We start from the raw sequence: 13,032 nt of genomic DNA on the forward strand, positions 1-13,032 counted from the left end.
AATATAAAGTAATTATTAAATAAAAATTTAAAAAATAATAATAATATTATTTATTCCAAGAATTCTGAGTTGAAACTGATAAAATCATAAGTATTAGTGGAAAAAAAGCAATCTCAGTAGTGAATGATCATTCCTAGAGAGGACATGTCCATTAAAGCTTCAGTAATAGCTCTTCTCCCCATCATCACTCTCAATAACTTCCTACGGCTGCCTATCATTCTAGGAACAAGTACAAAATACCTTTCCAGTCTTCCTACACCTGCTCTCTGACAGGGATCCATTTTAAGTCCCTTTTTAAATCCCAAATAAAATCCCACCTTCTACAGGAAGTCATTTTTAATCTCTTAATTTTTGTGTTTTCCCTCTTTTATTATTTCCCATTTATACTGTTATCTGGGCTTGCTTTAAATGTTTGTTTGTATGCTACCTCCCCCATTAGACTGTAAGCTCCTTGAGAACAAGGACTGCCTTTCATTTCTTCTTGTATCTCCGGTATTTAGCATCATTCCTAAGACCTAGCTCTAAAGAAATATTTGTTGATTGACTAAAAGAGACTTTTGGGAGAATAGCAAAAATTGACATGCTATATTTTCCCCTTAAAAAAAATATTACTTTTAGGCTTAATGACTGAAGTCATCCCAGAATTCACAGGTTTGGATTATTAGCACTTCAAGGGCAGTGCCTTTGTCCTCTCTGTAATTTATTTCTCCCACAACACCTATTAAAGGGTTCTCTTCACAACAAGGGATACTTAGAAAACATTGAGTGTCACATGAGGAAGACTAAGAAAGTGAGAGAGGAAAAAAATGGGATGAAGTTTATTGAATTATGATAAGTGCTTTGATGCAATTAATTATCTCATAGAAGGAAAACCTCACTCCTCAGCTCCCTAGGGTAAAACTTGTGTTAAATAGATCAGGTTTCTACACAGCTGAGGATTTGACCCCTTAAGCTTCTCAAATACTTCAAGGATACATGTTTCAATCAGAATCAGAGAATCTCCTAATTGGAAAGAACTATAATTGGAAAGGTGAATGAACTTATCTAATACTTGATCACAATTTCCTGTACCATTTCACTGCCACAGGGCCACTGTAAATTACAAATCTTCTGTGACAAAGTAGATGGTCATAGGGAGCTAAGGTGACCCATAATACACATCATTTCTTGACCAACCTGGTGATTAGTACCTTGACAACAAATTGACAAGTTCATTCCAGTATCCATAGTGTTATATGAAAAAATATTAACCATTCAGAATGGGAATCTTTTTAAGGTATTATCTACATCCTGCCTTCTTATTCAGAATATATTTTTTAAATGTTCACATTTTCTCACTTCCTTAGGATCAGATCACTATTATGAACCTCAAATATTTTATATTTGATAATACATATAATGCTGTGATCTACTGAGAGATGTGTTTGATCCCATGGTAAATGACCTTAGGGATTTCTGAGTCCCTGAATCTTATTTTTACAATTTTTACATCTTTTCTTCTTGCTTTTTACTTTTTGCTTCAATAAGTGGACCTATTCTGTAGCAGTCATCCTTCCTCTATATAATTTGTTGCCATTAATCTGCTATAGGCTGGAAAACTAGATAACAGCTTATTAGAATTTTGTGTTAAATAAGAGTAAACCGAGTCTAGGAGTGGGGAAGACAGGAGTTTGCCTAGTTTCACCTTGAATAGGATATTCTAAAAGAAAAATCTTTCCTCAATCATTTGGATGTAGATTAGTATATTAACTTAATGGCTTCTACTCAGATGCCATTTTTGTTTGCTTCTTTCTTTTTCTCTAATACATTCAAGATAGTTGTATACTTTGATCAAGCAAAATGTTACTCTACTAATCATTCATTATCTCTCAGAATGTCCTAGACACCTACTAATCCATGGAGCAAATCTATGATAACTGGGTAAAAGTCTTTCATCTAGGAAGTAATGGTTACTTTTGTCTACTCATACTGTCATGCACACATACCAAAAAAAATCGATGATTACATGATTATGAACCTTTAATTTTCCTTTTATACTGGATTCAGTCACAATCCCCATGGGAAACAATCCAGAACTTGGCTTAAATGAAATTCAGGACATCTTAGAAGCAATCAACTTCACTAAACCCTGAGTGTAATAAAGAACTGCTAAGTGCCATTAGAGGTATATGTATAATGAGGAACTGGAAAGGGTGGCAAGAAATAATGGTAGAAAAGGAAGTTTTTCCCTCAGGATCATGCATCAAGTGCTAGAAGAGATTTCAGAGGCTTTTTAATCTGGTAGCTAAGGGGTTCAGTGAAATCAGGAAAACTTAAGTTCAAATCCAACCTCAAACATTTTATTTCTTTGTGTCCTTGAGTTTCCTCTATTTAAAAAGAGAGAGAGAGAGGGAATAATAAAAGCATTTATCTCCCATGACTATTAGCAGATAAAATCTGTAGACTATTTTGCAAACTTTAAGGTACAGTGTAAATGCTAGCTATTATCTTTATTATCATAGCCCAATCCCTTCATTTTAGAGTTGAGGGAACTGCTCAGAACGCTTTATTGATGTGTCCAAAATCAAACAAGTAGTAATGCATCAGTGATAAGATTCAAACCCATGTTCTCTGACACTAAAACCAGGGTTCTTTCCCCTGTCCTCCCCTAATTCAGTGTCTATCCATTTCAAAGGGATTCAGCAGTGATACACTACCTTCCATAAGTGGGTCATACTACTAATTCTCTGGGTTTTCTTTTAAGTTCTCTGAATAAAAAAATAATGATTACAACAATAACACCCATCTGAATAGGGTTCTATCTCCACCTGAGTTAAGAAACTTGATAAAATCATGCCCTAAAGTAACAAGAAGGAGATAGGCCATCAAGCACCAGGCCTGGTGAATTCACCAGGGTTAACTCATGTCCTTAACATATTATAAACATGATCATAAGTGTTCTTTCAAGATGAGACTTAAAAAATTAAAACAGTAAAAATCTCATCAAAAAGCCAAGGCCAGGAGCCAAGGAAAACATCAGTATCTTTTGAAACAGAAATGTGTTATTTTCTTTACAACCTACTTTTTTTAATCCAAATCTCTTTCTTAGAAATCACATGAGTGCTCCCCACCTCTACAAAATACACTCCCCATTAAAGTGGTATTAGTGCTGTCTGATTGATGCAGCATTACCACAGTCATGTGATGTGAAGCTTGGGGATTATCCATCTCCTAAAAGACCAGCTGGAAAAGTCCAAAGCTGATAGTTTCTGTGCACGGGAATGACCCTGGCAGACCATAACATAGGCAGCAGAGGCCTTTAGCCAGTATTAAGACATAAAAGTGGAAATGGCCAAATTGATTTACGTGATGATGTCTCAGAGAAACTCCGAAGACTGCCAGAGAAAGAAGAGATCAAAAACCAGAAGCAATAAAAAATCATTAACTCAGTAACCTCCTATCCCCCAAATCCCATCTTTAGAAAATGTCACCCACATAAAACATTCTCACCAATTGGTACTTGAGTTTCTGGGAACACCAACTCCATATTTTAAAAGTACTTTGGGTTTCAACTCAGGTCAGAAAGTTTTTTTCCAGCACTAATCCTAATCCTTTGGCTCACTTAGTGGAAATTATTTTATCAAAAACAATGAAAAATGGAGAAAAAAATGTTAGCAATAAGTGAATGAGATCCTTTGAGTTCATCTTTATATGAAAACTATGTCTTATTTTAATTACAGACATAAAAAATACCTTATCTTGGCTAAAAATCACATGTTTTGAAATGTTTATGGAATAGATTTCAAATGAAATTAGTTTACAACTAATTAATTATAATTTGATTACTATGTCATCCCAACATGGATCAATTTTACATCTGATCACCAATCATTTTTGCAGCCACCAAGACCTTCTGTTAGAGTTCATAGTTGTTCCTGGGCTGTCCTTCCTTATTCTGCGTTCCTGTAATAACCTTCCATATGCATGAGGCTCAATGAATTAAGCTTTTACCACAAGTATTTATGCCAGATATATAAATGCAATTTGTCAGAGATGAACTATGAGAATATAATGCCATTACACTGAATTTTACAATATTCACCTGTACTGATCTTATGTTATGTTATAACTCTGTCTTTTATGCATACCATTGCCCTCTTCAAGCTATGGGAAAATCTGGCCTGTAAAAAAAAAAATGGTTTTTACACTTTTAAATAACATTTTATTGCACAAGTTTTAAAACTGGTTAAAGAAAAATACTCTCTGCTTGGGGCCCTACAAAAACAGGTGGTTTTGGGCCTTATATTTTTTCTGATTCCTGCCTTATATTAATGAAATCACAGATCTGCTCTAAAAAGTAGATTCATATATTTGCTTCAGTGATTCCACAAAGTCCCGGTGAGAAATTTCAACAAACCATGAATACCTGCCCCTAGTCTGCATTTTATAGTCTTATAGAGTTGCTCAGTAGCATTAAGAAGTCAAAGGACTTGGTGGCAGTCATATGTCCAGTATGAGTCAGAAACAAGAATAGAACCCTAATCTTCCCAATGAAATATCATCTTCCTCTCCATTATATAACATTGTCATTATACTAGATACCTACAGAGATATATAGATATATATATAATTATATGTTTATATATACACATGTATACAGATTTATAGAGAGAGTAGGATGGTCATTTAGCAAGGCTGAGGGATGACAAAGAAACAATCTGCTATTTTTTTTAGGGAATCTAAATTATGTAAAGGAAATATTCTACTATAATCAGAGGTAGATCTTCTTTGGAAGTCTGACAGGAGAATGTGAAGCAGAATTACACAGGATAAAAGTAGATCTGGCCATTTAATGGGAGAATGGGGACCAGAATCACACAGGACAAAGGTACATCCTCTATGGAAGCCTAATGGGAGAATATGTACAAGAATTATACAGGATAAGGGTCGCTCTTCTACGTAAAAATAATGGGAGAATGTGGACCAGAATTAAACAGGATAAGGTTGGATCTTCTATGAAAGTCTAAAGAGAGAATGTGGACCATAATTAAACAGGATAAGGTTGGATCTTCTATGGAAGTCTAAAGAGAGAATGTGGACCATAATTAAACAGGATAAGGGTAGATCTCTATGGAAATCTAAAGGGAGAACATGGACCAAAATTACACAGGATAAAGGTAGATCTCTATGGAAGTCTAAAGGGAGAACGTGGACCAAAATTACACAGGATAAAGGTAGATCTCTATGGAAGTCTAAAGGGAGAACATGAACCAAAATTACACAGGATAAGGGTAAATCTCTATGGAAGTCTAATGGAGAACGTGGACCAAAATTCCACAGGATAAGGGTAAATCTCTATGGAAGTCTAATGGGAGAACGTGGACCAAAATTCCACAGGATAAGGGTAGATCTCTATGGAAGTCTAAAGGGAGAACGTGGACCAAAATTACACAGGATAAAGGTAGATCTCTATGGAAGTCTAAAGGGAGAACATGGACCAAAATTACACAGGATAAAGGTAGATCTCTATGGAAGTCTAAAGGGAGAACATGGACCAAAATTACACAGGATAAGGGTAGATCTCTATGGAAGTCTAAAGGGAGAACATGGACCAAAATTACACAGGATAAAGGTAGATCTCTATGGAAGTCTAAAGGGAGAACATGAACCAAAATTACACAGGATAAGGGTAAATCTCTATGGAAGTCTAATGGGAGAATGTGGACCAAAATTCCACAGGATAAGGGTAGATCTCTATGGAAGTCTAATGGGAGAACGTGGACCAAAATTACACAGGATAAGGGTAGATCTCTATGGAAGTCTAATGGGAGAACATGAACCAAAATTACACAGGATAAGGGTAAATCTCTATGGAAGTCTAATGGGAGAACGTGGACCAAAATTACACAGGATAAGGGTAGATCTCTATGGAAGTCTAATGGGAGAACGTGGACCAAAATTACACAGGATAAGGGTAGATCTCTATGGAAGTCTAATGGAGAACGTGGACCAAAATTACACAGGATAAGGTAAATCTCTATGGAAGTCTAATGGGAGAACGTGGACCAAAATTACACAGGATAAGAGTAGATCTCTATGGAAGTCTAAAGGGAGAACATGGACCAAAATTACACAGGATAAAGGTAGATCTCTATGGAAGTCTAAAGGGAGAACGTGGACCAAAATTACACAGGATAAGGGTAGATCTCTATGAAAGTCTAAAGGGAGAACGTGGACCAAAATTACACAGGATAAGGGTAGATCTCTATGGAAGTCTAATGGGAGAACGTGGACCATAATTAAACAGGATAAGGTTGGATCTTCTATAGAAGTCTAAAGGGAGAACGTGGACCAAAATTATACAGGATAAGGGTAGATCTCTACGGAAGTCTAAAGGGAGAACGTGGACCAGAATTACACAGGATAAGGATAGATCTTCTATGGAAGTCTAATGGGAGAATGTGGATCAGAATTACACAGGATAAGAAGGTATGGCAGAGATTTGTATTGTCATCCTGAGGGGAATAGACTTTCCAAAAATCCTTTTCTCCACTAAAGTTATGGATAAAAGATGCAATGTCATCTTCTTAAAACAGGCAAAACTAGAAAAACACCAATGAACTAGCATAATGAATACTCTAGTACTATTAGACTACAAACAAGTTACATCAAGCACACTTATACAGACAAGGAAAGCCCATATCCATTTCCACCTACCTAGCCCATCAAGCGGACCTCAACCCAACTCCAAAAGAAAAAAACAACAGTATAAAAGGTGACGCTGGGGAATAAAAACAGTACTGGAGTGATATTCAGGACACTTGCATTCTAGTTCCATTTCTTCTACTCTGTAAGTAATCAGAGGACCTAACATGAGACCATTTCTGCTCTTCGGTATCCCCATTTATAAAGAGAAGGTCTTGAGCTAAGGATTCTTAACTATTTTGAGCTTTGGACTCCTCTGGCAGACTAGTGAATCCAACTGAGAGAAATCATTTCTAATTTGGGGAGATTCAGATTTGCTCTTTTCTTTTTTCCTCATTTCAAGACCTCAATCTCTGAAGATTGAGCTAACCTTCTCCTCTATCCAGACCCATCCAAGTCTGGTAGCCATTGTGTTCTATAGATTATCCAAGGCTAGGAGTAATTTAAGATTAAGTAATTTAATTAAATTTGATGTCCACTCATTGTAATATTCATTTTCTCATTAACTATTAACCAATTAGACTTGATTGCCAATCTCTTGAACACTCCACTTTCAAAGGAGCATATAAATTGTAAACCACCGCCATATTTGCCTTTGCTCTAAAAAAGAGATGGCCAAATAATTATCCTTTTATTAAAATGATGACATTATTAATAACATGATTAAATTACTCAGAAATTATGCTTTTCAAACCTTTTTAAATGTCACATCATGAACTCTTTCTCCAAATAATGTTATTTTTAAATGCATACCAAAATACATAGAACTATAAAGGAAACCAATCTTACTAACATAGTTATCAAGATAATCAAAAAATAAGTTAAAAGATTCTGGATTGGACAAGACAAACCTCAAGAAACAGTACATCATGTGAAATCCCCTAGTAGCATAACCATTGATGTCTGATACCTTGCAAGTTCAGAAAAGTTGACAATAATAATTATTAATATCAGTCAAGTTCCGCAAAGCTACGTCTAAAAATTTATATATAAAGTTAGCACTGATAGTAGAAAGCCTGGTCTACAACTGAAGTTTTATTATCTCATTTGGTATTCATAAAATTCCTTTGGAAGAGGCAGAGTGGGTATGTTACAGACAAAGAAACTGAGCTCAGGTAGGTGAATGGTCAAGGGCACAATGGAAAATCCAAATTTTCTGATTTTGACTTGAGCATTAGTTTTGTTTTCCTCCATGACCCTACAGTAATACAAATTATCCCCACTATCTTTTTCGTGGAAAAAAATGAAGGCAGCAGGAATTTTGGTACAATCCTTTATGATCTCATTGAAGAAATTTTGCTTCGCCTTTGCGGTTTCCCAAACTGACTTAAGAAATCTACATTAAGGTTTATCATTACCTGTGTGGAAAATGCTTGGACGTTGATAAGTTGTGGTTCAGAGAAGAATTGCTGGTCACTCACTCTCAGGGAAAAATGGCCTTTCCTAAACAAATATCCAAAAAAAGAAACAAAAATTAACATTATAAAGATAGTCTCTGAACAAGATCATAATGAATCTATTTGTGTTGTACAAGTCAGGATTTGAATTAAAGATTAATTATGGAATGAATGAGTTTGAGAGAAGTTAGGGGTGGAGATTGAGGAGAAAGGGACATGGAAACTCCATATTGGGAAACTTATATTATCAGTAAGAGGCAATATATGATTCATCTTAGGAAATTGCCTGGCCGTAGAGCAATTAAGTCACAGAATAGTTATGTACAGTGTTGGGCAGTGTTGGTGACTTGGAACGGGGGAGCCTTCCTAACCTCAAGGTGATTCTCAGTCCATTATACCAAAGCTGCTTCTACTATAGATCATGACTTTATATGGGGTTGCATAACTGAGTGTGAGAGCTGTGAAATTATCATTCTATTATCAGTAAGTGTTTGATTTGTAAACCTATATACCTATGGTCACATAAAAATTTCTCAGATGAAAAGGGGTCAAAGTGGAAAAATTTTAAGAAACCTTTCACTATATCACATCTCTTTTTGTCTATTAGAAATTAAAACCTAAGACTTATAATTATCCAAGATGAAGCACCATAAAAATATTGCCCACAATTAAACCTCTTGATTGCATAACGCCTATATAACATTCCAGTTTCTTACATTGTTTCTAAAATTCATCAGGAGAATATAATGGAATGTTATTGTGTATTAAGAAATGATTAAACAATTTTAGAGGACACTATGAAGGCTTCTTTCTATGCAAATAGATGCAAAGAAAAGTGAGCAAAACTAGGAACAATTTATACCATGCTTACTTTAAAGAAGAAATATTACTTTGAAAGATTTTAAAACTCAGATCAACAAACTGAAAAATAAGTCCAAAAGAATGAAGAAAAAGCCTATCACTTACTTCCTGACAGAAAATGCAGAAAGAGAAATATGTTTTTAAGATCTGGTTAACCTGATTAATGTGGAATTTGTTTTGTCAAATTATGCATGCAAATATTGAAGGATCGGGAGTTTGGATTTATTTATTTGTTTTCCCATTCAAAATCTCTTTTCACGTGAGAAATTTTATGTGATACCAGATATATAGGTATATAAAATAGGGATACAAATCAAATATTTGCTGACAATAAATCATAATTTCATGACCCTTACATTTAGTTGTATCATACTATATGAGGTCACAACCACCATTTAAGAAGTTCTGGTATCCAGCAGAAGAGGTAGTGGCAGGGACAGATTAATTTTAAACTAGTATTAGTCACCTAAGTGACACCATCTGTATCCAGACATAAAATTGATAAATAGAAGTATTGAATAATTTTACTTACATATACCTATTTGTTTCTAAAGTTAACCATATCTAGGTTGGGAACAGGTAGAGAGAAGAATAAAAGGGGAAAAAAAGAAATAAATTTACATGATAGCTTGATTAATATATTAAAAGAATAGCAAATTGTACATAATGAAAATTTCCATTGTGTGTACAAGCATCTTGTTATTATACTATGTTATGGAAATGCTGTTTTATTCTATAAATAAAAAAAGAAAAACAAAAATAACAAGCTAAAAATATTTATGAATATATCAGAGTTAAAGAATTAGATTCAGATTTTGGCCTACTTGACTTAAAACATGCCTATATTTGTTTAGACAAATACAGTAATGCATATAAAAGGGTATATTTGGGGATGGGGAAGTTTGATGTAAATAAAGGCAGTGAAATATGTAGAAATACTTCCAACAAAGTGAATAAAGGAATGTCTGAGTAATTATTTAAATTCTATTATATGCACATATTCTATCAAAGAGTCAGTCATGCTGTAGCTCACCTAGTTGTAGTTGACCTAGGAAGCAATATGAATGGGAGAACCGGGGAAGTCCTGATGGTGAATGCCCCTGAATAAGTCATTTAACCTCTTAGTGAATCAGACAACTCCATGTCTATAAGTTCCAATTAATCAATAAGCACATAAGAGCTTGTTATTTGCTATATATCAAGTAATGAGCTAAAAATTGGGCATAAAAAGAAAATTCAGAAATGGTTCCTGCTTTCATTCTATTACATGGTGAGCTCCTCAAGGGAAAGGATTGTTTTTTGCCTTTCTTGCACACCCAAAACTCAGTACCTGACACATAGGAGGTACTTAATATTTGCTGATTCAAGGAAATTATAAGAGGGAAATTACACAGACACAGTCACACATACACATACACACTCACACATATATGAATCTTCCTCATGGAGTGAGAAGAAGACAACCTTAGAGGGGAAAGCACTAGAAATTAGTGATGAGTGTGGGTGAGAAGGTTTCCTGCAAAAGGTGGTATCATGAAACCATGATGCTAAAAAACAGAAGTGAAAAAAGAGGTCTTCTAGGCAGTGAGGAGCTGATTGATTTTGGTAGAAGGAATTTTTTCATTAGGACTTCCCTATGTAATCACAGATCCAGCAGGAAAAAAAAATTGTGCTTATTTCAAACATCAATATTTGCTCTATTCTTATTGCAACAACCTCCTTCACTCAATAAACTCTAGTGGCTCCCTATTACTTTTAGGATAAAATATAAACTCTGTTTTGCTTTTAAAGCCCTTCTAAACTTAACTCCAATCTATTTTCCAGTTTTGTTATGCATTATTCCCCTTTCCATCTGCTTTGGAATCAGTCAAATTGATCTTCTGTCTGTGCCGAACACAGAGTACTTCATCCATGACCTATCTCTGAGTCTTTAATTTCTTTCCTCAACACTCGGAATATATTTTCTTTTTTCACCCCCTCCTTTTAGAATCTCTTACTTACTTAAAGATACAGTTTAAGATAAAAATTTTAAAAACAAATGTTAAAAACTATTTTAACATACAATTGGGGAAAAATAAAATACCAAATAAAGTTTTAAAATACACAGTTCAAGAACCACTTTTTAAATGTAGATTTTGTTTATCCTTACCCCTCCAATGCTAATGTCTTCCTTTATTAAAATATATTTTATTCTTGATATTTGGGGTGTGTATATATGTGTATGTGGGTGTATGTATATATATATATATATATATATATATATTTATATATATATATATATATATACACACACAGACATATATATATATGTACATATGCATGTGTATGTTGTCTCCATACGCATGTGTATGTGGTCTCCAAGATAAAATGAATTGGTGAATCTGCAACATTTCTCCTCATAATGGTGTTTGGCCTCCTTCAGGATTGAGGCCACATTTATTACTCTTGCTATGATTACAGTTAACATTGAACTTTTTTTGAGGTTACCAGTACTGTCAGAAATGAGCTAATATAAAAAGAAGGCTCCATATTTACCTACCTCGCAATTTTGCCTGTCCCTTTTGTGGCAGAACTAAAATGGGAAATATTCAATCTAAGAATAAGTAAATATATCCACATAAATATTCAACTAATCTCCTTTCCATGCCTTTAACTCTAGATGCCTATTTGCACCTAGAATCAACTTAAAATTGTTTGCAATGTGGAAGAAAAGCAGTGGGATGGATAATCTAAAATAAGGGCTTATCTAAATGATAAGATGTTCTTCCTTCCTTCTTTCCTCTCTCCCTTTCTTTTTTTCTTCCTTCCTCCATCCTTCCTGCATTTCCTTCCTTCTACATACCTTCTCTTCCTTCTTTCTTTCCTTCTTTCTATTCTTTCTTCCTCCCTTCTCTTAGTTTTCCTATTGAGAAAAATTATTATTTCTCTCTTTACTCAGGACCAAGGTTTTCCCTCATTTCTATTTTCCTATCCAAATATCAACCAATGTGGGAAATCTTGAACAAAGACTTGCCCAGGCTAAAAATCTAATCAAATTCAGTGAAAGAAATTCTAAGTTTAGATTAAGAACACATTCCTGATCATTGTGTCTACTCAGAGAGGTGTGGGAAAATGTGGATTCTCTTTTTTGTCAGACAGATGATATGGAAAAGGTAAGTTTCTTTTACCAAGATTTGGATAATTTTAAGTCACATACCTCAAGACCTTCACTGGAATATAATCTAGCCCCTCCTTTGTAATATGAGGGGTCTCTGGCATTTGAGAATGCTATTGATCTCTTTTTTTATTAATACACGTGCTAACTTTATTAATAAAATCATTACATTTCCCCAAAACTGTCTCTCAAACTTTAGATGTCACACTATACTATCCAGGCCAGAAGGGCAAGTCCAACCTCATCACTGCTCAACATGGAAGCTTTAATCTACTCAGTTTTCAAGTTGCATCTGTTCATTCTTCTTAGTAAACTTACCGGACCTATTATTTCCAAGAGCCCACCTTACTGATGCTGAATTTAGTGAGAACATCTGATTTGCTTTGTACCCTGCAGCTCAGAACTTCTAAACTCAAGGGATTTGTGAGCTTCAGCCTACCTGGTAGCTAAAATTATAGGCATATACCTGTTTAATTTAACTATCGAAATATGCTTGATTTCACCTAATGTAGAATCACTTTGCATTCACAGGATATACACCGTCTGTGGTAGGAGGAGGAGGAGACTATCGGGAGTGTGCTGAGTGGCAGCAGAAATATGGATCAGTTGAAAAATTAGCCTCAATTAATCCACAGACTCAATAATTAAGAGTCGACGGTACTTTCAGGTCTCATTTTTAATATTCCCAGAAATTAATAATCCCTATCAGAGCATGTTTCATGATAAAATGATAAATAAAATATTCATTCTAATAGATGGAGACAGAGCAGCTGGGGCAGCTGCGTCTATGATAGATTCAGCTTCTATTGGACTTCACAGCTATGTAATTGTGCTAGGAACTTTCCTGTCACATCAGAGAATTACCCATAATTATGTGATAAAGTGAAAATGTCTGTAACGGAAGCATATTTCCTGAGCAGTTACAAGGAGATGGCG

General features: G+C 34.8%; 1 protein-coding gene across 1 annotated transcript in view; it reads right to left on the reverse strand.

Annotated features, from left to right (window-relative positions):
• FRAS1 (Fraser extracellular matrix complex subunit 1) overlaps window positions 1-13,032 on the reverse strand; it is a 360,951-nt gene that overhangs the window by 184,442 nt on the left and 163,477 nt on the right. The window contains exon 26 of the mRNA XM_051966720.1: window positions 8,043-8,127. Coding sequence (XP_051822680.1) covers window positions 8,043-8,127 — 85 coding nt within the window. The remainder of the gene's footprint in view (window positions 1-8,042; window positions 8,128-13,032) is intronic.

The sequence above is a fragment of the Antechinus flavipes genome, chromosome 6, assembly GCF_016432865.1.
Source record: "Antechinus flavipes isolate AdamAnt ecotype Samford, QLD, Australia chromosome 6, AdamAnt_v2, whole genome shotgun sequence".
NCBI classification, from domain to species: domain Eukaryota; kingdom Metazoa; phylum Chordata; class Mammalia; order Dasyuromorphia; family Dasyuridae; genus Antechinus; species Antechinus flavipes.